At 52.6% G+C, this 23,274-nt stretch overlaps 1 protein-coding gene across 1 annotated transcript; it reads right to left on the reverse strand.

The window, feature by feature from the left end:
• Positions 1–5,203: 5,203 nt before the first annotated feature.
• LOC125626000 (proline rich transmembrane protein 1B) lies at positions 5,204–9,095 on the reverse strand. Its single transcript, XM_048828669.2, has 2 exons — positions 8,207–9,095; positions 5,204–7,307 (listed from the first exon to the last, which is right to left on the reverse strand). Exons 1-2 carry the CDS (start codon positions 8,540–8,542, stop codon positions 7,152–7,154), a joined length of 492 nt encoding a protein of 163 aa, XP_048684626.1. The 5' UTR covers positions 8,543–9,095; the 3' UTR covers positions 5,204–7,151.
• Positions 9,096–23,274: the final 14,179 nt, after the last annotated feature.

Consider the following 23,274-nt stretch of genomic DNA (forward strand, 5'->3'; position numbering starts at 1 on the left):
GGAATTGGTCCTGCTTCGAGCCGGGGGTTGGACTAGATGAGCTTCTGGGGTCCCTTCCAACCCTGATATTCTATGATTCTATGATTCTATGAGGGGGTGAGGCTGGGAGCCAGGACTCCTGGGTGCTCTCCTCAGCTCTGGGAGGGGAGTGGGGTCTAGTGGTTAGAGCAGGGTGGGGCTAGAAGCCAGGACTCCTGGGTTCTACCCCTGGCTCTGGGAGGAGAGTGGGATCTAGTGGTTAGAGGGGGGTGGGGCTGGGAGCCAGGACTCCTGGGTTCTACCCCTGGCTCTGGGAGGGGGTCTAGTGGTTAGAGCAGGGTGGGGCTAGGAGCCAGAAGTCTTTCTACACTCCGTGGAGCACAGAAAGTGGGGGGAAGTGGCCTTGTTCTGGGAATAAATAAGAGTCAAGAGATTTTAAAAATCATAGTCAAGTTCAGATCATGAACAGGTGACGAGAGATCAGGGGCCCAGATCCCAGCTGGGGTCACGGGCAGCACTGGGTTCCTCCTGGTTTCCGCAGTGGAGGATCCGGCTCGGTGTTCAGCGGAGCGGCTGGCACGTGACGTGACTTGTCAGTTTTCTCTGGGCCGCTGACCTTAGGGACAAGCATTTGATTCTGCTGCAGAGAATATCAGGGGATGCTGGAGCAATCTGTACGGGCGACGGGGGGACGGGGGGGCTGAGAGCCATTGAACCAAATGGCAAACCCTGTATCTGAAGGAAACCACTTCAAGCCAGCGGGTGCAGCATCAGCACCCCGAGTTCCAGCACCTCTGCAGAATGTGCCTCCAGAGGCAAAGTGGCCTAGTGGTTAAGGTGGGAGGATAAACATTCAGGTTCAATGCCCAGGACTGTTGTAGCCTCGCTGGGTGACCTTGGACAAGTCACTGCAGAGCTCCGTGCCTCAGTTTCCCCACCTGTAAAGTGGGAAGAAGAATCCTGCCTGTGTCTAGTTACAGAGTGACCTGGGCAGGGACTGTCTCTCGCTCTGTGTCTGGGCAGCGCCCGGCATGACGGGGCCCTGATCCCAGCTGGGGCAGGGCCTGTCTCTGGCTGTGTCTGGAGAATGCCTGGCACAGTGAGTGCCGGGACCAGTCTGTGCTATATATACCTACAGGTCTCTCTCTCCCTTGGGCAGCTCACAAGCACAAACAAGGTGGGTGTTTCCATTCCACTTCCTTCGGGTTGTCGTCTACAGCTGGGCAGCTTGTGGGGCCGGCTGGAGCTGGCTCAGGAGCCTCAAGGGACGCAGCTCTCCGTGGCGCCCTCCTGAGCGGGCGTCGTGCCGCTGCTGAGTTGGGCAGACGGGGCATTTTGCTGGCCCTGGGTGCGGCCAGCTTCAGGGATGGTGCGATGGTTTGTCTCAGCCCTTCCGCTGCAGGGCCTGACTCATGCTGCAGAGAAAAGGTAGTAAAACAACTCCTGTGTTGGCCAAATGGGGAAACTGAAGCATGACAAGGGGAATGATTGTCCCAAGGGCAACAGGGATACAACCTAGGAGTCCTGGCTCCCTGCCCCCCCTGCTCTAACCACTAGCCCCCACACCCCTCCTGAGCTGTGGATCCTCCAGTGGTTCCGACACCCCCCCGTGGCCCAGGCTGGTGCTGGCTCAGCAATTTCCCATCTCTGACCTTGCAGGGCCCTTGGCCTGATACAGCCACTTTGTCCCAGCCACGTGTGACTGTCTGGGCACAAGCAGGCCGGAGCCAGCGGTACCCCCCTCCCCCCACCCTTATCATGGCTGGGTTATCGGGCGGGCGGCGAGATTGCGGGCGGGGGGGAGGGAGGGAGGGGCTCCTCACAGACTGGCACGCACATTCACCGACACACACGCCCAGTGACACGCACACACACTGATACACACACACACGCACCCTGACACATGCAGGCCGGAGCCCGTTGTCACACACAAGCACCCCACAAAGGCGGACATCACCCTAACTGGTGCCTGGAAGCCTGACTCTGCCGGCTAAGAGTCAAACCATTTTCAGGTGGAGGTGGTTGTTTGAAGACAACTGTCCCTTTAAGCATGGTTGCACTGAGCTGGGGTGGTTCTCAGAGGCCTGGCAGCCCTGGGGATCAGGGTGGGGGCAGTGCTGCCCCCTGCTGGCCACGCTTCTATGCTGCTCTCTGGCTCCCTCCTGCCTTCCTCATTGAGCTGCCCTGAGAAATTCCTGGGTGCTGTGGGTGAGTTTGTAGGTAGAGAGAGTCAGGACTCCTAGGTTCTCTCCCCGGCTCTGGGAGTGGAGTGGGGTCTAGTCGTTAGAGCAGAGGGGCTGGAAGCCAGGACTCCTGGGTTCTCTCCCCGGCTCTGGGAGCGGAGTGGGGTCTAGTCGTTGTGGGGGGGGGGGAGCTGGAAGTCAGGACTCCTAGGGTCTATCCCAGCTCTGGGAGGGGAGAAGGGACTAGTGCTTGGAGCAGGGAGGGCTGGGAGCCTGGACTCCTGGGTTCTATCCCCAGTTCGGTAGCACACGTTTCTTTAAACCGATGTGATTAGATAAAATCAAGAGCCACGTCCGGCCTGATGCTGAGGCTCCCTCCCTTTGACCTGAGCACACCAGGAAATGAGAACAATTTCGCCTGACTTGTTGGAATTCCTGCCCTTGCCTGGCACTTCCTGCTGGCTATGCTATAGATAGCTCGGAGCTGCCAGCAGGGAAAGCTCAGGCAATGGTCAGCCTGTGGGCATCCCTCCTGCACCCCCATCGCTGTTATAGAGCCACAGGCCCAGCTAGCCCAGTGCCCACCCTGTCCCTATAGCCCTGGATCTGACCCATGGGCCCATCTAGCCTGGTATCCTGCCCCCTTCCAGATCAGACCCCTGGGCACACAATGGCTGTGCCCTTGGCTTGTTCCCCGGCTGTGTCAGCCCCTCTCCTGGGGACACGCAACCTGGTACTTTCCTTGCCCCAGTGGGCAGGGCTGTAAGGCATGTGTGACACTCTGCACCCCAAAGCAACACCCTGGCACCCCCATATTTACCATGGTGATATAATCATGATACGTTTTGTACCAAGTCTGCTTTGTGAGGTACTAGGTTAAAAGTCTTGATCTGTTGGACATTAATATCCCGTTGGATTGGATGTGTTGTCATTGCGTGGGGAGCTGTGATGTTTTGCTACGTGTGTGTTACTGAAATAGGTTGTGAGGCTGGGAACCCCCCAAAACTAGCCTTTCAGGTACAACAACGGAGGAGCCAGAAATGAATCCACACTCCCAAGGACTATCACAGGAGCTGTAAACAATGATGGCTTTCCCAGAGAACATGTAGACAATGGACACCGTTTGACTCACTTCATTGCAAAATGACAGGTTTCAGAGGAACAGCCGTGTTAGTCTGTATTCGCAAAAAGAAAAGGAGTACTTGTGGCACCTTAGAGACTAACCAATTGGTTAGTCTCTAAGGTGCCACAAGTACTCCTTTTCATTGCAAAAGATCTTTCCAGCAAGCTGCAGGAACAAATAAGGGAGGGGAAGTGACATCATCACTTGGCCTTTCTCCCCCACACAACTCAACAGCTGGAAACACGTCTGGAGGACAAAGACTGAATGGAGCAGGTGGCCCCAGGCAGGAAAGGAGAGTCCCAGGCTGTGTATGAAGGAACAACAACAATACCATCAGGGTGAGACACGACTTGACTCAAATCCTGTCTAGATTATAGGACTCAGATTGTGATTTTACTTTTATTTCTCAGGTGACCAACTGTGATCTCTACGCTCACTACTTATAATCACTTCCAATTGGTCTGTAGTTAATAGATCTGTTTTATGTTTTATCTAAAACAGTTGTGACAAAGTTCCTGCTCTACCTTGGTGGGTCTTGCGCTTATTGGCGGATTTGCTCGCCTTGGAGCTTCACGGCAGCCCTCAGCTTGGCCGTTTTTCTGAACCCACAGTCCAGGTCGACTCCTGTGTCTGACCAGGAGTTGGGAGGATTTGGGGGGAACCCGGGCCCGCCCTCTACTCTGGGTTCCAGCCCAGGGCCCTGTGCAATGCAGCTGTCTAGACTGCCTCCTGGAACAGCTCGGTGACAACTACAACTCCCTGGGCTACTTCCCCATGGCCTCCTCCCAGCCCCTTCTTTATCCTCGCCATAGGACCTTCCTCCTGGTGTCTGATAATGCTTGAACACCTCAGTCCTCCAACAGCCCGCGTTCTCACTCTCAGCTCCTAGTGCCCCTTGCTCCCAGCTCCTCACACGCACACCACAAACTGAAGTGAGCTCCTTTTTAAACCCAGGTGCCCTGATTAGCCTGCCTTAATTGATTCTAGCAGCTTCTTGATTGGCTGCAGGTGTTCTAATCAGCCTGTCTTAATTGTCTCCAGAAGGTTCCTGATTGTTCTGGAACCTTCCCTGTTACCTTACCCAGGGAAAAGGGACCTAATTAGCCTGGGGCTAATATATCTGCCTTGTATTACTCTTCTGTAGCCATCTGACCCGACCCTGCCGTACAGTGCATTGCTCCAAGTGCCGGGGGAATCTGCTCAGGAACAAGAGCTGGTGCATGTCCACTTTCCTTTGTAGAAGTGGAGGACTGGATAATAAACTTACACCGGTCAGGGTCTGGCTAGGGCAGGACGGTGCAGCCCTGGGATCCTAGGCTGGGGAACGGGGGGGAATTGGCTGGATCCTCTCTATTGTTGGTTCATGAGTGGCTAGGAGAAGTATTCATGTAACTCAGCTGGGTGTATCCCTGCCTGTGGATGTCTGTGTAAGTGCAGGACCTGGAGGGGTTTGCAGCTTGTCACAATATCACAGTGTGAGAGGGAGCCCAAGTTTGTAAGCCAGAGGGCTCAGTGGTACCCCAGTTCCAGGTTGCACAGCAGGGAACCCATCACTGTGTGTCACCACCAACACAGTTCCCCAGGGCTGGTCACTGAATTGCCCAGCAGAAGACCTCATCATAGATGAGCTGGGAGGGGAGGGGAGTCTAGTGGTTTGAGCAGAGGAGCTGGGAGTCAGGACACCTGGGTTCTGTCCCTGTACTTGGCTCTGGGAAGGTCTAGTGGTTACAGCAGGGAGGGGACTGGGAGTCAGGACTCCTGAGTTCTCTCCCCTGCTCTGGGTACGAAGTGGGGTCCAGTGGTTAGAGCAGGGGGGGCTGGGAGCCAGGACTCCTGGGCTCTTTTTGTGGCTCTGGGAGGGGAGGTGGGTCTAGTGGGCTAGAGCGCAGTGTGAGAAAGGTAAAATATCAAACACACATTGGTTAAATAATTTAATGAGCCAGTTCCCTCTGGATCCGTGATCCTTACAGCACCGACTGGAGCATGAGCACATATCAGTGTTTTACTAGCCAAAAATAACTTTGAAAGCAGCCGAGAGTTTGCAGAAAGCAACGGGAAGCTGGTTAGCCGAGCCGCAGAAACTGAACTCCCCGCGGGATGCTACAATTTCGGAGTGCTCAGCCCATGCAACAAGATCTCATCCCAGTCTCGCTACACAGCAAACATTTAGTCTCTGTCCCTACCCCTTCTGCTGGGGGAATTTAGTATCGACACGGAGCCTGAAATATCCCCAAAAGAGCTCGGCTGTCCATGGAATTAGTGGATCTCGCTTCTAAAGTCAAGCAAAGGATTCTCAAGTGGGATTGAAGAAGGGAGACAAGCTACTGATCGAGCCAAGAACGGCAATTCAATTCAAAATGACCTCACCTGGGCAATACTCCATAGCCAGGCCGTCCCACGCATGACTGTACCCAAAGGTAATATATGGGGGATAACGCTGAACCCCTCCGAATTCCTCTGGAGCGCCCAATGCCCCTTTAACCAAAGAGTCACGTAAGAATCCTACCTAGCTCTTGGCAGCACTGTCCATCGGTAGCTTTGTCGATCACAGGGTCAGAAAGGAGCCCGGTGATCACAACAAAGCCTGAACGCTTTCCCAAATGAACCCCCGTTTGCATGAGAGCAGATTTTTTTAGAAAACCACCCCAGCATTCCCCTCCTTGTTGGACACGGACCCCTCGTTTCCAGCCTGAATGCGTCTAGCTTCCACTGAGCATTAAAGTCGCGAGTGTGTCCAGCCTCAGTGCTGTCAGCGGATCGAGGGCAACCTCTGGACAGACGGGCGAAGGCTGGTGGGTGAAACACTGGGGCAACCGCCTGCGTTTTGAGGCCTTCAGAAGCTGTCGTTTCGCAGTAACCCGGGACTGTCATTCCCGAGGCGCAGGTGGCATTGGAAGTGTGCCACCCCCTAGCACCTGCATACAAGAGGCTTTTTGCTGCTCGTCAGTGCAGCTGGCAGGGGGTGGCTTTCCCAGCCGGGCGCCCGCAGCTGGTTTCTCAAGGCAGACGGGCGTTCGTTCTGGGGACCCACTGGAGGAGTGAGGACAGCTGCGCGCTCTCTTTCTGGATTTTGCCACTAGGATGCTGATCAGGGACCAGACTTCTGGGGTTACCCAGCAGGGAGTGCTCCTGCTGGTCAGGCCATGACAGGCCCTGCTCACAGCTCCTTCAGCCATTAACCAGCAGTGGTAGTCGAGCTGGTATCCTCTAGGTGGCATTAAAGGAGTCTCTCCACCAGACAGCAGGAGTAGTAGAGCTCTTATCCTCTCACACAACAAAGGGGGACATGAGACAATCTTAGCCAATGGGCTGGCCAGTCCCGTTTTTCCCAGAATCCAATGGTGTGGCCCGAAACGGACCCCAGATGGGTGGTGGTGGTGGGGAGCCAGGGGGGTAAGGCCAGATTGAGGGGGGGCAGGAGGACATTTGGGTCCACACTCCTCTTAGCCCCCTTTGCCGTGTCTGAATCATCTCAGACCCCGTCTGAAGTCCCGTCCAGTCCCAGTGTCTCCCAGAGTCCTTTGCGCCCTCATTGGGCCATGCGCCCTGGGGGGGAGGGGAGTGGTACTTGGCCTACTTGGGGGGTCTAGGGTGTGTGAGTCCTGATGGCTGGCAGAGGGGGCTCATTTTCCCTGGGTCCCATGATGTGGGCTGGGGGGCTGGCAAGGGGGGGATGTTGTATGTGGGGGGCACAGACTGGCTGCTTTGTGACTGTGTGGGTGGGCTGAGGAGATGGTTGTGTTGTGGTGAATGCGGGTCTGTGTGTATGGATTCAGGGAGGTGTTCAAAACCACTGCCCCCTATTGGAGGGCTCGGCTTAGAGCTGGGGGGCAGGGCGGGGCGGAAGGATCAGTCCCTCAGGGGTTTTATCTATAGGCTGAGACGCTGATGGCAATCACAATGGCGACCCACACGATCAGCACCACAATCCCCACCCCCAGGGCTGTGTGGTTGAAAATCCGGGCCATCCGGGAACTCTGCTGTGCTTGGCTAGTGTTCCCGCTGCTGTTGGCATCCCGGGTCTGTGGAGAGACAGAGAGACCGGAACAATTAACCACACAGCAACGCTGCATGGGTACGGTTCACCCGGCGCTGAGATGCAGCCACCTCTGGGGCGGGGCAGCCGGGGAACAGCCACACATAACACTGTACAGGGATGGCTCACTGGGGGCTGAGACGCAGCCACCTCTGGGGTGGGGCTGCTGAGTAACAACCATGAATAGCACCTCTACCACACCCCTCTTATTATCTCCGGGTGGCTGTTCCCCAGTGCCTCTAACCGGTCCCCAGCTCTTTCCCCCGCCCCGTAGTCCCAACATATCCTTTCCATGGATGAAAAGCAGCTGGCTAGAATCAAGCCTAGGGAATCAGATGTCAACACCTGCCTTCCCCTTAGACCCTGGTTCCATGCCACACACTTATCTGGCTGCGCCGATCCAGGCTATTACTACCTTGAAACCAAAGGGACAAGGAATGGCCCAGGTGGCACAGAGCAGAGCAGCCCATGTCACCAGCCATCTGGGCACCCACCCCCAGACCCTCCTAGCCTTACACGGTCTCCCCACTCAGTAGAGAGCTTGCTTTGTTGTCCTCCTACCGATCCCTGAGGAATGATGTCACCTGCTCCAGTGACAGGATCCCAGAAGAGCAAACTGTGGGATGGGTGTGGACTGTGGAACTCATTGCCACAAGAGAGAGCCCACTGTGCCCTGCAGCACAGTGCCCCCAAGTGGTGCAATGCGATCAGCACTGACTGCCTGGAAAGAGCACCCCCCACCCTGCTCCCTGCAGCCCAGCGCCCCCTAGCTCCAGCCCTTACTGCCAGGGGAGAGTATCCCCACCCTGCTCCCTGCAGCACAGCGCCCCCTAGCGACCGTGCTGGGTCAGTGGGGCCAGGGGAGAGTGCCCCCTAGGGACTCACCTGGATGGAATACACCAGCGCCACGATGCCCAGGGGCAGGCAGCAGCAGAGGAGGGTGAAGATGGAGTAGCCCAGGTAGTCATTCTCCTTGGCAGGAGGTGGGGAGACCAGGATGACCTGCTGTGGGGCATAGCCCATCGGGCCCCGGTTGGGGTCCTCGTTGTATGGAGGGTAATAGCCCTGTTGGTTGGGAGCTGCCCCGTAGCTTGGAGTGGGGAGTTGCCGGTCTGAGGGCAGTAGCGGAGGAGGGGCCCCATAAGGCGGCACGTTGGAGTATGGGGGCGGCTGAGCAGGGACGGAGGGCTCGGGGCCTTTACCATAGCCTGGGTAACTCATGGTGCCGCACTCCTCCTGGGAGCCTTTGCTGGTCTGCCACTCCCTCAGGGCGTGTCTCCAAGCCCCCTAATTTCCAGGCCTCCCCTCTCCTCCTCCAGGCCGTTCTCCTGCTCCTCTGGTGCCGGCTTGCTGTATTTCCTGAGTTGACTTGGGGCGTTCTCCCCTCTGAGTGACCTTTCTCGCTCCCCTTTTGCACCCACTACTGCCTCAGGGCCCTGGGGTCCACTGGGCAAATTCAGGGTGTTTGCTGTCCTCCGCTCTGCCCCTCACGTCCTTCTTCTGCTCGGCGGAGCAAACCCGCAACAGTCACTCTTTTCTTTCTGCCTTTCACCTTCCTTCTTCCCTTGCTGAGAATCAGAGCCCCCCCCCCCCCCGATCTCTCGCTCCTTTCCGCCTTTCACCGTCTTCCTCCCCTGAGAAACAGATGCTCCAGGATCCTCTGCTCCTCCGCTCTGCCTTTCCTGTTCTCTTCTTCCTTGCAGATCCAGGGCCCTTTATCCACCACCGGACAGAGCCGGTCCCCAGGCCCGCCCCCAAGCTGCAAAGAGGAATAGGACAAGAACCAGCCTAGCCAGATGCAGCCACACCCTGGAGAGCAAATGTGAGCCATGATAAGGGATCCCGCAATAAACCCCCCCCCCGTACCCTGCTCCACCTACTCCTCACGTCCCTGCCTAGTGGCCCATTAAAAGTCAGCATGACACTCCCATCTGGGCTGCCAGGAAGGGAGAGTTTGCTCCAGGGATGGGGTTTCCATCTCTAACCACTAGCCCCACTCCCCTTCCCGAGTTAGGGATAGAACTCAGGCGTCCTGGCTTCCAGCTACCCCGGCTCTAACTACTTGATCCCACTCCCCTCCCCTCCCAGGAGTCCTGACTCCCTGCCCTCCCAATCACTAGACACCCTTCCTGTGCAGCTGTATGATTAAAGACCATTTATATCATTGATATTATCACTGTTATACAATTACCCTTAGTTTCCGATTTTCACCATACTTTTGTATCATTCAAATATATAAAAAAGAACTTGTTTTATTAGGAAAATACAATGCATTGCATGAGAGATATGGATTAGGATAATACATTAGTCTGTGTGTATATGCAAAGCTGCCTTAAAGTCAGGCTCTGTATTAGTCTGGAAGATACACCCAATAAACAAACAGGCCCGCATGCAAGCTCGGAAGTGTGTGCATCTGAACGTACTGATGAATCTCATGCCCACCATGGTCACATTGAATGGTTTAAAGATCTGATGCAGTGAAATGGGAAGAAAACGAAACTCTGTCTCAGAACATGGTTCAGAGCACAAGGACGCATTCAAAAGTTTAAAAACAACCAAAAAACAGGAGAAAAGGATGAAATTGAGAGTATCCGCTCAAATGGTGGGGCCCAATTATTAAACATTAATATTTATAGGCTTAATCGTTCTAAGTCTACAACAGTCAACTGATAGGTTTCAGAGTAGCAGCCCTGTTAGTCTGTATTCGCAAAAAGAACAGGAGGACTTGTGGCACCCTAGAGACTAACCAATCTATTTGAGCATAAGCGTTCGTGAGCTACAGCTCACTTCATCGGATGCATTTGCTTATGCTCAAATAAATTTGTTAGTCTTTAAGGTGCCACAAGGACTCCTTTTCTTTTTGCGGATATAGACTAACATGGCTGCTACTCTGAAACCGTTCATCAAAGCGTTAATCCACTGAGCACTTACCCCCGTCCACCAAAATAAACCCCGAGATTTACCCAGAAAAATTACCAATAGTTTTTGGCACCGATTTTCACCTGTTTTTGTTGTGATGGCTAATAAACACCCGGGAAAAATTAAATCAAATCAAATCTGAAACTGAAGGGCCTTACCTATCAAAGGCACTCCACTCTCACAATGGGCCATCGGAGAAACCCATCCCGTGCAAATAGCTGTTCCTGAGGATGCCTCAGACAGCGAGGAGCCAATGTGGCCACCCCCTGTGTTTCAGCAAATCACCTAAGGGCATGTGGTAGCTCACGTGACCCTAGGATCCATCTTGGGCCAGTGATTTTCCATGCACTGGAGCTGGGGGCTTTCTTTGGGACAGTACATTTCCATGCCCACGGCAGAGAAGATATAAATTGCAGTTTCAATGCCTCCATTTTGCCTGCCCCAATTCTCTGGACTGTGGATTTACACTTAACAGGAGCAACTTGAACTGAGAACCTTCCAATCCTTTGGAAGTTACCAGAGAGACTTTGTCAAGCCCACCGTCTGTCCCAGCAAACCTGATCTAAGGACTTTGCAATCACTTGTCTGCATAGGATTTATTACCCATTTATAACTCTCTCCTTTTATTATTAAATCTCTAGTTAGTTTACTAAGGATTGGCTGACAGCGTGCTAAAATCTGAGATTATATTGACCTGGGCTAGGGTGATCAGATAGCAACTGTGAAAAAACGGGACAGGGGGTAGGGGGTAATAGGTCCCTATGTAAGAAAAAGTCCCCCAAAATGGGACTGTCCCTATAAAAATGGGACATCTGTTCACCCTAACCTGGGGGGAAGTGTCTGATCCTTTGGGATTGGAACGAGCCTCACATTTGGTGAATTGGGTCTCCAGTAACCTCTCACTATATTAGACCTATTTGTCTGGTTGGGAGCCAAGGGCTGGAACCATAGAATCATAGAATAGCAGGGTTGGTTGGAAGGGACCTCTGGAGGCCATCTAGTCCAAACCCCTGCCCAGAGCAGGACCAATTCCAACTAAATCATCCCAGCCAGGGCTTTGTCAAGCCTGACCTTAAAAACTTCTAAGGAAGGGGATTCTACCACCTCCCTAGGTAACGCATTCCAGTGCTTCAACACCCTCGTAGTGAAAAAGTTTTTCCTAATATCCAACCTAAACCTCCCCCACTGCAACTTGAGACCATTACTCCTTGTCCTGTCACCTGCTATCACTGAGAATAGTCTAGATCCATCCTCTTTGGACCCACCTTTCAGGTAGTTGAAAGCAGCTATCAAATCCCCCCTCATTCTTCTCTTCCGTAGACTAAACAATCCCAGTTCCCTCAGCCTCTCCTCATAACTCATGTGTTCCAGTCCCCTAATCATTTTTGTTGCCTTCGCTGGACTCTCTCCAATTTCTCCACATCCTTCTTGTAGTGTGGGGCCCAAAACTGGACACAGTACTCCAGAGGAGGCCTCACCAATGTCGAATAGAGGGGAACGATCACGTCCCTCGATCTGCTGGCAATGCCCCTACTTATACACCCCAAAATGCCATTGGCCTTCTTGGCAACAAGGGCACACTGTTGACTCATATCCAGCTTCTCGTCCACTGTCACCCCTAGGTCCTTTTCCACAGAACTGCTGCTGAGCCATTCGGTCCCTAGTCTGTAGTGGTGCATTGGATTTTTCCGTCCTAAGTGCAGGACTCTGCACTTGTCCTTGTTGAACCTCATCAGATTTATTTTGGCCCAATCCTCTGATTTGTCTAGGTCCCTCTGTATCCTATCCGTACCCTCCAGCATGTCTACCACTCCTCCCAGTTTAGTGTCATCCGCAAACTTGCTGAGGGTGCAATCCACACCATCCTCCAGATCATTAATGAAGATATTGAACAAAACCGGCCCCAGGACCGACCCTTGGGGCACTCCGCTAGATACTGGCTGCCAACTAGACATGGAGCCATTGATCACTACCCGTTGAGCCCGACAATCTAGCCAGCTTTCTACCCACCTTGTAGTGCATCCATCCAGCCCATACTTCTTTAACTTACTGACAAGAATACTGTGGGAGACCGTGTCAAAAGCTTTGCTAAAGTTGAGGAATAACACGTCCACTGCTTTCCCTTCATCCACAGAACCAGTTATCTCATCATAGAAGGCAATTAGATTAGTCAGGCATGACTTTCCCTTGGTGAATCCATGCTGACTGTTCCTGATCACTTTCCTCTCATCTAAGTGCTTCAGAATTGATTCCTTGAGGACCTGCTCCATGATTTTTCTGGGGACTGAGGTGAGGCTGACTGGCCTGTAGTTCCCAGGATCATCCTTCTTCCCTTTTTTAAATATAACCCTTCTGCCCGTCAGAGTTGGCAGCAACAAGGGCCAGGCTCAGTATCTAGGGGATCCATTCCAATAACACAATGCAAACTGGCTCGAGCCCCCACCCAGTGACCTGGGACAAATATATACCACCCCCGCTGGGCGCCTCCAAGAGGCAATACTTCCCCTCTCGCAATCACGTAGTCTGAGTGTAGCAAAAAGCCTTTTAATAACAGAGAGAAACAATGTGGCATTAGGTTGGGGAAACACCACCAACAGGATTCATAACACAACCCATCAGCAAAAAACCCACCCCAAGCAAATTGGGGCATGCCCTTTCCCTTTGGTTCTTGAGTCCAGCAACCCCAAATCACCCAAAGTCCCAAAAGTCCAGTCGCCCAAAAGTCTCTGTCCCTGGTCAGGGCAGCCCCAGAGTTCGAAAGTTTATCTGCAGAGCTTTACCTCCCAACCTGGGTGGAGATGGAGGGGGGAGAGAAAGAGAGAGGTAAGAGTCACCTTACATGATCTGAAGCTGGCTGTCCCACAGCTCCATAGGCCTTCGTTTTGCTCCGCCCCACCAACCGCCCCGCAAACTGCTTGGCTCAGCTCAGCTCTGCTGCCCACAGGCAGCTCCCACCGTCCTATGAACTGCTCCACCAGCCTGTCCACAAGGCACTTCAGCACTGCTTGCAAACTGCTCCACAATATATCTTCAGGCTCCCCCACTACTTAACACAACGCTCAGTGATTTCAGCTCTTAGGTGAATTCAGCTTGTAGTACTGGAGCCTCAGGGCTGGTACACCATTAACCCAAAATGAGCTCAGCAGCCTGTAACTAGACTCCTAAAGGAATCAAAATTAGCTCTGATATTCTACAGTGGAAAGAAGAGAAAGTACAATTGGCATGTAAGACCCTCACCCAGAGGCCCATACCACCAAGTATTAATACTTATCCCCAACCTCTCTCAATTCACAGGGTTTTGGAACCCATGTCCCTTGCCTAGCGAGTGCTGCTTAGTTGATGGTGAGTCCCTCCATCATAACAAAAGGCCCAGTACAGTTCCAAGCACAGTTCCCATAGTCAGGGTAATAACAATTTATTCTTCCTGCCCCAATAACAGAGACACTGGGGATCCCACAGCAGCCAAAGTGACCATTTGGGCAGCTATGGGCTCATGCTAGGCAGGGTGGGTGTGCCTATGCAAATGAGATCAGCCCCTGAAGTTCTTTTCCACAACTTGCCACACCTCACCACCCTATGTCAGGGTGGAGCTCATCCTGACTCTGCTTACATAAAGATGGCCTAAAGAATTAAAGAATTAAAGAATTAAGGGTTTCTTCAGGTATGTTGGCAACAAGAAGAAAGTCAAGGAAAGTGTGGGCCCCTTACCGAATGAGGGAGGCAACCTAGTGACAGAGGATGTGGAAAAAGCTAATGTACTCAATGCTTTTTTTGCCTCTGTCTTCACTAACAAGGTCAGCTCCCAGACTGCTGCGCTGGGCATCACAACATGGGGAATAGATGGCCAGCCCTCTGTGGAGAATGAGGTGGTTAGGGACTATTTAGAAAAGCTGGACGTGCACAAGTCCATGGGGCCGGACGAGTTGCATCCGAGAGTGCTGAAGGAATTGGCGGCTGTGATTGCAGAGCCATTGGCCATTATCTTTGAAAACTCGTGGCGAACGGGGGAAGTCCCGGATGACTGGAAAAAGGCTAATGTAGTGCCAATCTTTAAAAAAGGGAAGAAGGAGGATCCTGGGAACTACAGGCCAGTCAGCCTCACCTCAGTCCCTGGAAAAATCATGGAGCAGGTCCTCAAAGAATCAATCCTGAAGCACTTGCATGAGAGGAAAGTGATCAGGAACAGCCAGCATGGATTCACCAAGGGAAGGTCATGCCTGACTAATCTAATCGCCTTTTATGATGATATTACTGGTTCTGTGGATGAAGGGAAAGCAGTGGATGTATTGTTTCTTGACTTTAGCAAAGCTTTTGACACGGTCTCCCACAGTATTCTTGTCAGCAAGTTAAGGAAGTATGGGCTGGATGAATGCACTACAAGGTGGGTAGAAAGCTGGCTAGATTGTCGGGCTCAACGGGTAGTGATCAATGGCTCCATGTCTAGTTGGCAGCCGGTGTCAAGTGGAGTGCCCCAAGGGTTGGTCCTGGGGCCGGTTTTGTTCAATATCTTCATAAATGATCTGGAGGATGGTGTAGATTGCACTCTCAGCAAATTTGCGGATGATACTAAACTGGGAGGAGTGGTGGATACGCTGGAGGGGAGGGATAGGATACAGAAGGACCTAGACAAATTGGAGGATTGGGCCAAAAGAAATCTGATGAGGTTCAATAAGGATAAGTGCAGGGTCCTGCACTTAGGACGGAAGAATCCAATGCACAGCTACAGACTAGGGACCGAATGGCTCGGCAGCAGTTCTGCCGAAAAGGACCTAGGGGTGACAGTGGACGAGAAGCTGGATATGAGTCAACAGTGTGCCCTTGTTGCCAAGAAGGCCAATGGCATTTTGGGATGTATAAGTAGGGGCATAGCGAGCAGATTGAGGGACGTGATCGTTCCCCTCTATTCGGCATTGGTGAGGCCTCCTCTGGAGTACTGTGTCCAGTTTTGGGCCCCACACTACAAGAAGGATGTGGATAAATTGGAGAGAGTCCAGCGAAGGGCAACAAAAATGATTAGGGGTCTGGAACACATGACTTATGAGGAGAGGCTGAGGGAGCTGGGATTGTTTAGCCTGCAGAAGAGAAGAATGAGGGGGGATTTGATAGCTGCTTTCAACTACCTGAAAGGGGGTTCCAAAGAGGATGGCTCTAGACTGTTCTCAGTGGTAGCAGATGACAGAACGAGGAGTAATGGTCTCAAGTTGCAGTGGGGGAGGTTTAGATTGGATATTAGGAAAAACTTTTTCACTAAGAGGGTGGTGAAACACTGGAATGCGTTACCTAGGGAGGTGGTAGAATCTCCTTCCTTAGAGGTTTTTAAGGTCAGGCTTGACAAAGCCCTGGCTGGGATGATTTAACTGGGAATTGGTCCTGCTTCGAGCAGGGGGTTGGACTAGATGACCTTCTGGGGTCCCTTCCAACCCTGATATTCTATGATTCTATGATTCTATGAATGCCTAAAGGGGACAGTGTCTGGCTTCTGGTTAACCAGTGTGGTGCTGTAGAAGCTCTTTTGTTACTGGTTTGGTGCATCCAATGCTAGAGAAAACCACCAGCTCTGCCCGGTTCCTTGCAGTCTGCCCTGAGCGTGGAATTTGCACTGTGGGCGGTCACAGATCCCCTCCCAGCTCATACGTGGCAAGGGCATGTGCTGGGTGAGTCAACGCCTTGCCCTGGGGAGTTGTATTGACAGTGACACACCTTACAACCCTGCCTGCTGGGGCAAGAAAAGCGCCAGGTCGTGTGTCCCCAGGAGGTGGCCTGATGCAGGTCAGGACCAAGCCAGGGCCATTGTATGGCCAGGGGTCTGATCCAGGTGGGGGCAGGGTACTGGGCTAGATGGGCCTATGGGTCAGATCCGGGGTGACAAGTAGGAGGTGGGAACTGGGCTAGATGGGCCCGTGGCTCTATATCAATGACGGGGGTGCAGGTGGGATGCCAGGCTGGATGGGCCCATAGGCTCAGATCTAAATATAGCAGAGCTGACAGGAAGTGCTGGGCAAGGGGGGGAATTCCAACTTGTCAGGTGAAATTGTTCTCATTTCCTGGTGCGCTCGGGTCACAGGCAAGGGGACGTGGCTCTTGGTGTTATACAATCACAGGAGTTTAAACAAACGTGCTACTGAACTGGGAATAGAACCCAGGAGTCCTGGCTCCCAGCCCCCCCCCCTCCCGCTCTAACCCACTAGACCCCACTCCCCTCCCCGAGCCATGGATAGAACCCAGGCACCCCCCAACCACTATACTCCACTCCCCTCCTCGAGCCAGAGTCCTGGCTCCCAGCTCCCCCCCCCGCTCTAACCACTAGCCCCCACCCCCCCATCCCCGAGCTGGGGATAGAACCCAGGTGTCCTGACTCCCATTGCTGTGCTATAGTCATGTGACCCTTTCGCCTCCTCTTTTCCATTTCAGTTTAATAAGACTGAAGAACCTGGGTTGGTCTCCCTGGCCTGTTTTTGCCACCTCTGTGAAAACACACCCTTTGGAGGGATGTCTTTCCTGCTTGGCCCCAGTGAACTCCACTGCCCCATTCTTATGTTCACCCCCTACGGAGTCTCCTCTGCCCTGCTCCCCCCAGCACAGCGCCCCCTAGTGCCGCTCTGGGACATCGGGGCCAGCCCTGACTCCCAGAGAAGTCAGTGACGATTTGGACTGGTTCACCTACTTTCTTGTTGCATGTAAATAAGAAATGTTCCGGTTTGCTCAGGGTGGCTCCCTCTGTATCTGGAAACCACTGACTCCAGTAACTACCCCCCGAAAGGTCCAGGTGAGCTGTCCCCTTGTGGCCATTCTCCAGCTGCTCCCACCCCAGAGGTGGCTGCATCTCAGTGCTGGGTGAGCTGTCCCATGTGGCGTTATGTGTGGCTGTTCCCCAGCTGCCCTGCCCCGGAGGTGGCTGCATCTCCACACCAGACAAACCGTCCCCATGAGGCGTCGTTGTGCGGCTGTTCCCCAACTTCCCCACCCGAGAAGTGGCCGCATTGCCTACTTTTCTCTCTCTTCCCCTGCCCCTCCCCAGGGCTGGTGAAACCCGAGGAGGGAGGGTGAGGTTGCACCCTCGCCTGGCAACACTGGCATGCAGAAGTCTGTGACTGGGGGTGCCTGGCGACAGGAGGAGATGCAGCCGGGTGGGGAGTCTGACATGGCGTCAGCTGGCATGGGTAAGGCCTCCTGAGCTCCTCTCCCCCCTGGTCCCACTACTGGGGGGGGGGGGCATTCTAGTGCCCCAGCTATTTCAGGCCTGGAGGTTGTCTCCCAGCCAGCATCCCTGGAGTGGCCAAGAGCTAGAAATAGAACCCAGGAGTCCTGGCTCCCTGCCCCTCCCTCCCCACCAACTACTAAACTCCACTCCCCTCCCAGTCCTGAGGCTAGAAGCCAGGAGTCCTGAGTCACAGGCTGCCCTGGTCTAACCCACTAGACCCCACTCCCCTACCAGAGGCGAGGATAGAACCCAGGCGCCCTGGTGCTGGACTTGGGGACAACGAGTTAGTACAGGAAGACCTGGGGCTTGTCACAACTTGTTTGTTGCTCTCAGGAAGGGATGAAGGGCCTGCAGAATAAACAGATCAGACAAAGACGCTACCCTTGCCCTGGCCTCCCAACACGGCCGCCTCCCCCACTGCCAGGGTCCCTCTCTGATCTCCCGCCCGCAGACCTATGCCTCTCGGTTGGTTTAAACTTGGCCCGAACCTGGTGGCTGAAAGAGCTGCCTTTCATTATTGATACACTTAAGGAACAATTAAACTCCTCTGTAGAAGCAGCTATAAGACAGATATCATGACATTTAATATTGTCTCACCGTCACCAGTACGGATAGCGGATCATAGAATCATAGAAGATTAGGGTTGGAAGAGACCTCAGGAGGTCACCTAGGCCAACCCCCTGCTCAAAGCATGACCAACTCCAATTAAATCATCCAGCCAGGGCCTTGTCAAGCCAGGCCTTAAAAACCCCTAAGGATGGAGATTCCACCACCTCCCTAGGGAACCCATTCCAGTGCTTCACCACCCTCCTAGTGAAATAGTGTTTCCTAATATCCAACCTAGACCTTCCCCACTGCAACTTGAGACCATTGCTCCTTGTTCTGGCACCTGCCACCACTGAGAACAGCCGAGCTCCATCCTCTTTGGAACCCCCCTTCAGGTAGTTGAAGGCTGCTATCAAATCCCCCCTCATTCTTCTCTTCTGCAGACTAAATAAGCCCAGCTCCCTCAGCCTCTCCTCATAAGTCATGTGCTCCAGCCCCCTAATCATTTTCATTGCTCTCCGCTGTAGTCTCTCCAATTTGTCTTCATCCTTTCTGTAGTGGGGGCCCCAAAACTGCACGCAATACTCCAGGTGTGGCCTCAGCAGTGCCGAATAGAGGGGAATAATCACTTCCCTCGATCTGCTGGCAATGCTCCTACTAATACAACCCAATATGCCGTTGGCCTTCTTGACAACAAGGGCACACTGCTGACTCATATCCAGTTTCTCTGTAACCCCTAGGTCCTTTTCTGCAGAACTGCTGCCTAACCAGTCAGTCCCCAGTCTGTAGCGGTGCATTGGATTCTTCCGTCCTAAATGCAGGACTCTGCACTTGTCCTTGTTAAACCTCATCAGATTTCATGTCCAAACTGTCTTCATTCCATACAACTTGCCTCAGAAAAATCCTCTCTTTCTTTTGGCCCAGAACAATCTCAAACCCAGATCTACTGGCGGATTGATGATTTTGCTGCCCCTAGGCCCGGAAATAATTGCCGCCCCCATATGAACTTATTTTTAGTTATTTTACAAGATTCGCGCCATCACTGGTGGTTTCAATACGCACTATGATTGGTAAAATCGCGGCGTCCATAGACGCTGACTCCGTGGGTGCTCCGGGGATGGAGCACCCACTGAGAAAAGCTGGTGGATGCAGAGCACCCACTGGCAACTCCCCGCCCTGCCCCAGCTCACCTCCGCTCTGACTCTGACTCCTTCCCTGAGTGCGTCGCCGGGTCCTGCTTCTTCCCACTCCCTGCCAGTGCTTGTGCATGAAACAGCTTCGTGCAGCTGGGAGGGAGAGGGGTTGAGGGGGAAACGCCGCGCGCTCAGGGGAGGAGGCGGGGCTGGGGCGGGGATTTGGGAAGGGGACCAACAGGGGCAGGGAGGAGGTGGAGTTGGGGTGGGGACTTTGGGGAAGGGGTTGGAATGGGGGCGGGGAAGGGGTGGAGTTGGGGCAGGGGCAGGGGCCACGAGCACCCACCGGCGCTGGGGGAAGTTGGCGCCTCTGGCTGTTGTTATAAATTTGCTGCACCTGCAAATTTGCCACCCTAGGCCTAGGCCTTGTCGGGCTAGGCGATAATACGCCGCTGATTGACACTGTGCAGCCAAGAGGATCTGAGCACCATCATTTCCAGGAGGCGTTGGAGATGGATTGGTCATGTGCTTTGGATGGAACTTGATTCCATCACCAGAGCAACAATAAGATGGACACCAGAAGGCAAGCGAAAATGAGGCTGCCCAAAAACAACATGGCGAAGGGCTATGGAAGCCCAGCTGAAAAACCTGGGGCAGAGCTGGGGAACCATTGAAAGACTTGCCAGACACATACAGGAGTGGAGGAGCTTCATCATTGCCCTAAACACCAGAGGCATAATAGGAACTTATAATGATGATAGAACCAGGTAGATGAAACCATTGCAGCCACCATTCAGAACAAGGGCATACCTGGGCAGAGGAGTTTCACTGGGTACTCTTTGATGGAAGGGGTGTGTCTGTGGCGAGCAGCAGCAGAAAGCCAAGGAGGCATTCAGAACAAGCACTGGGAATGCGGCCCTCAGAAAGGCCAACACAGAGAGAGAGAGAGAGAGAGAGAGAGAGAGAGAGAGAGAGAGCTATTGGGCACAGTGCTGGCTGGAAGGGGGCTTGGGATTGCAAGCAAAGAAACTTTCTCCAGCTCTTTGATTGCTGCTGTATTCGGGGAAACAGGCCCTTGTGCATGGACAGGATCCTCTAGACCCTGAATATTGGTGAACCAGTCTGGTCAAAAAGGAGTAAAGTTGATGTGTGATACTAGCAGGATTAAGGATCCAGGTCCTGCTATGCCAGGTGCTGCCCAGACACACAGCAAGAGATCAGGGCCCTGTTGTGCGAACCTCACTCTGGAATCAATCAGCTACAGGCCCCTTTACAGCTGACACTGTCCTCACTAATCAGCTGTGGTTAAGCGCTGTAAATAACCCCTGAGAGAATAGGAGCCATCTGATTCCACGGTCCCTAGCTAAACACATCCCGGGCAGTAGGGAGAGAGAAGGGGATTCCTACCTACGCCAACCGCGGGCACAGCTGAGAGCCGAGGAACTCCAGGCCCTCAGCCGAGCTAGTGAGATACACGTGCGGTGGGTTGGTACTGAAGTGCTCGAGTCTGCGAAGCCTTGAAATCACTGACATTTTTGTGCATCTCTCCCATGCCCTCACGGAGCATTTCGGCCCATTCCAGAGCCCGGCCCCTGCCCCGGTGCTGTAATTGCCCCTAAACAGGGGAAAACCAGGACCACCGAGACCACCTAAAAAGCCCTGTCACGGGTTTCCTGGGGTACAACCTGGAACTGGGGTACCGCTGAGCTCTCTGGCTTAAGCAACCTGGGTTCCCTCTCATACTGTGATGCTGTGACAAGCTGCAAACCTCTGTCAGGTCCTGCACTTACACAGCCATCCCCAGGCAGGGACACACCCAACAGAGTTAAATGAAAGATCTCCCACCACTAATGACTCAACAATATAGATGCTCCGGCCAATTCCCCTCAGCTCTCCACCTGGGACCCCAGGGATGTACCATCCTGCTCCGGTCAGAAGTCTGGGCAGTGTAAATTTATTACCCCTCCCTCAATGTGGAGAGGACAATGAACCAGCTCTTGCTCCTGATCGGATTTCCCAAGTACTTCAAGCAAAACTCACTGTTTTAGGTAAAATATAAAACAGATTTATTAATTACAGAAATGTGGATTTTAAGTGATTATAAGTACTGAGCGTAAAGATCAAAGTTGGTTAGCTGAGAAACAAAAAGTGAAATCTCAATCTGAGTTCTACAAACTAGACAGGATTTGAGTTGTTGGGTCATATTAAAGAAGTTCTGTATTAAAATCACAAATGACTTTGATTTCCCATAGTTTAAATTCCAGGGTATTACTAATTAAGAGGTCTCTTGGTTTTTGGTACTGTTTCTCTGACTCTCTGTGTGAAACTTGCAAGCTGCTAATTATGTTAGTACATTCTAAGACAGAGTCTGTTCTCAACGCAATCCTTTGTAACAACAACTACTCACACAGAGAGACTCAAAGCAATACTCTGTAACAACAGAAACAGCACCCAGAGACTCCCCGCCCTTTTGTTGCATTTATCTCGCTTTGTTAACAATTGTGATTAAAATAGAGATAGAGGATGTATGTGGATGGATGCTTGGTGTGGATAATAACTGAATGATCAGGGAGGTGCCAGCCTAAGAATCCAGTGTCCATCGGCTGAAGAAGGCTTCAAGTGGAAATAACCAGAGGACCCCCGGAGGGCAGACTGCAACCCACCCAACAGCCTCAAGGATGGGGGAACCAAAGAACAAGATAACATCTGGCAGCACGGAGCCGTCAGGAATGTGCCATCTGCTGATTGATTCAGCAGCAGCATGATGAAGCAATTCCCACAGACTGGCCTAGGAATAAATTCCTATAAAAATGGACTTTAGAAAGTGAGAACTTTGGGGTCTGATTCTGCAAACCAACTTCCAGGAGCATCAGATGAGCATCTGACAAGGCCCTGCTCCCTCCTCGTGTCCAGGCCACCTGGCCAGTGGCTTGGCATGAGCAACTCTAAGGCTGGTAACTATGATAACAACCTTGCAGAACCTCTGTGTGTGTATGAATGAATGTGTGAATAAATTTGAAATTGAATGGAGTATTATAGCTATAACTAACTGCTTACTATGATTCTTTCTGTATTCACAATAAATGTGGCATTTTGCCTTTTCCCCTTTAATAAGATCCTGCTGGTTTTTATTTTATTGGTATAACAGAGTCAAGTCGTGTCTCACCCTGATGGTGGTGGTGGTGTTCCTTAATACACGAGCTGGGATTCTCCTTTCCAGTCTGGGACCACCTGCCTCATTCAGTCCTTGTTCTCCAGACATGTTTCCAGGTGTTGGATTGTGGGAGGAGTAAGGCCAAGCAGTGATGTCACTTCCCCCTTTTATAGCTTCTCCAGCTTGCTGAAACGCTCTTTTGCTATCATGTGAGTCAAGCAGCCTCCATTGTCTATGTCAGGTGTTCTCAAACTGGGGGTTGGGACCCCTCAGGGAGTCGTGAGGTTGTTAGATGAGGGGTCGTGAGCTGTCAACTGCCACCCCAACCCCACTTTGCCTCCAGCATTTATAATGGTGTTAAATATATAAAAAAGTGTTTTTAATTTATAAAGGGGGTCGCACTCAAAGGCTTGCTATGTGAAAGGGGTCACCAGTAAAGAAGTTTGAGAACCACTGGTCTACGTGCTCCCTCTGAGAAGTCTCCCCTGTATACGGTTCCTTTAATGGGCCATCAGCACTTCTGGCTGCTCCATTGTTGTACCTGAAAGGCTGGTTGTGGGGGTTCCCAACCTCACAACGTATTTCAGTAACACACATGTAACAAAACATCACAGCTCCCCACGCAATGACAGCACATCCAATCCAACAGGGTATTGATGGTCAACGGATCAAGCCTTTTAAAATGATACCTCACAAGGTAGACTTTGTACACAACACATCATCATTATATCACCATGGCAAAAATGGGGTTTCCATGGTGTTGCTTTGGGGTACTGAGTGTCTCAAGCCCCAAAAGGTCAGCTTTGAAGGTAGCTCTGTCCTGCTCTGGAGGAAGCCAGTGTTCTGGGAAACCTGGCATTCAGGCCCGAGGGTTCGGGCAGCAGCTCCTGAATGCCAGTCGCTACAGGCCCTGGAGAAGGCCCTCTAGATCTTTGCGTTTTCAGATCTAGAATGCCAGCCTGGCTGGAATATGTTTATTGGGTTTAACGCAGGGAGAGCT

Source organism: Caretta caretta, chromosome 24 (assembly GCF_965140235.1).
Source record: "Caretta caretta isolate rCarCar2 chromosome 24, rCarCar1.hap1, whole genome shotgun sequence".
In the NCBI taxonomy this organism is placed as follows: domain Eukaryota; kingdom Metazoa; phylum Chordata; order Testudines; family Cheloniidae; genus Caretta; species Caretta caretta.

What these genes read in the sequence shown, in the direction of transcription:
- LOC125626000 (XM_048828669.2), bottom strand. Translation starts at nt 8,542, where the DNA reads ATGAGTTACCCAGGCTATGGTAAAGGCCCCGAGCCCTCCGTCCCTGCT. An exon ending in CGCTGGTGTATTCCATCCAG is followed by an intron (nt 7,308 to 8,206) that starts GTGAGTCCCTAG and finishes GTCTCTCCACAG; the next exon opens with ACCCGGGATGCCAACAGCAG.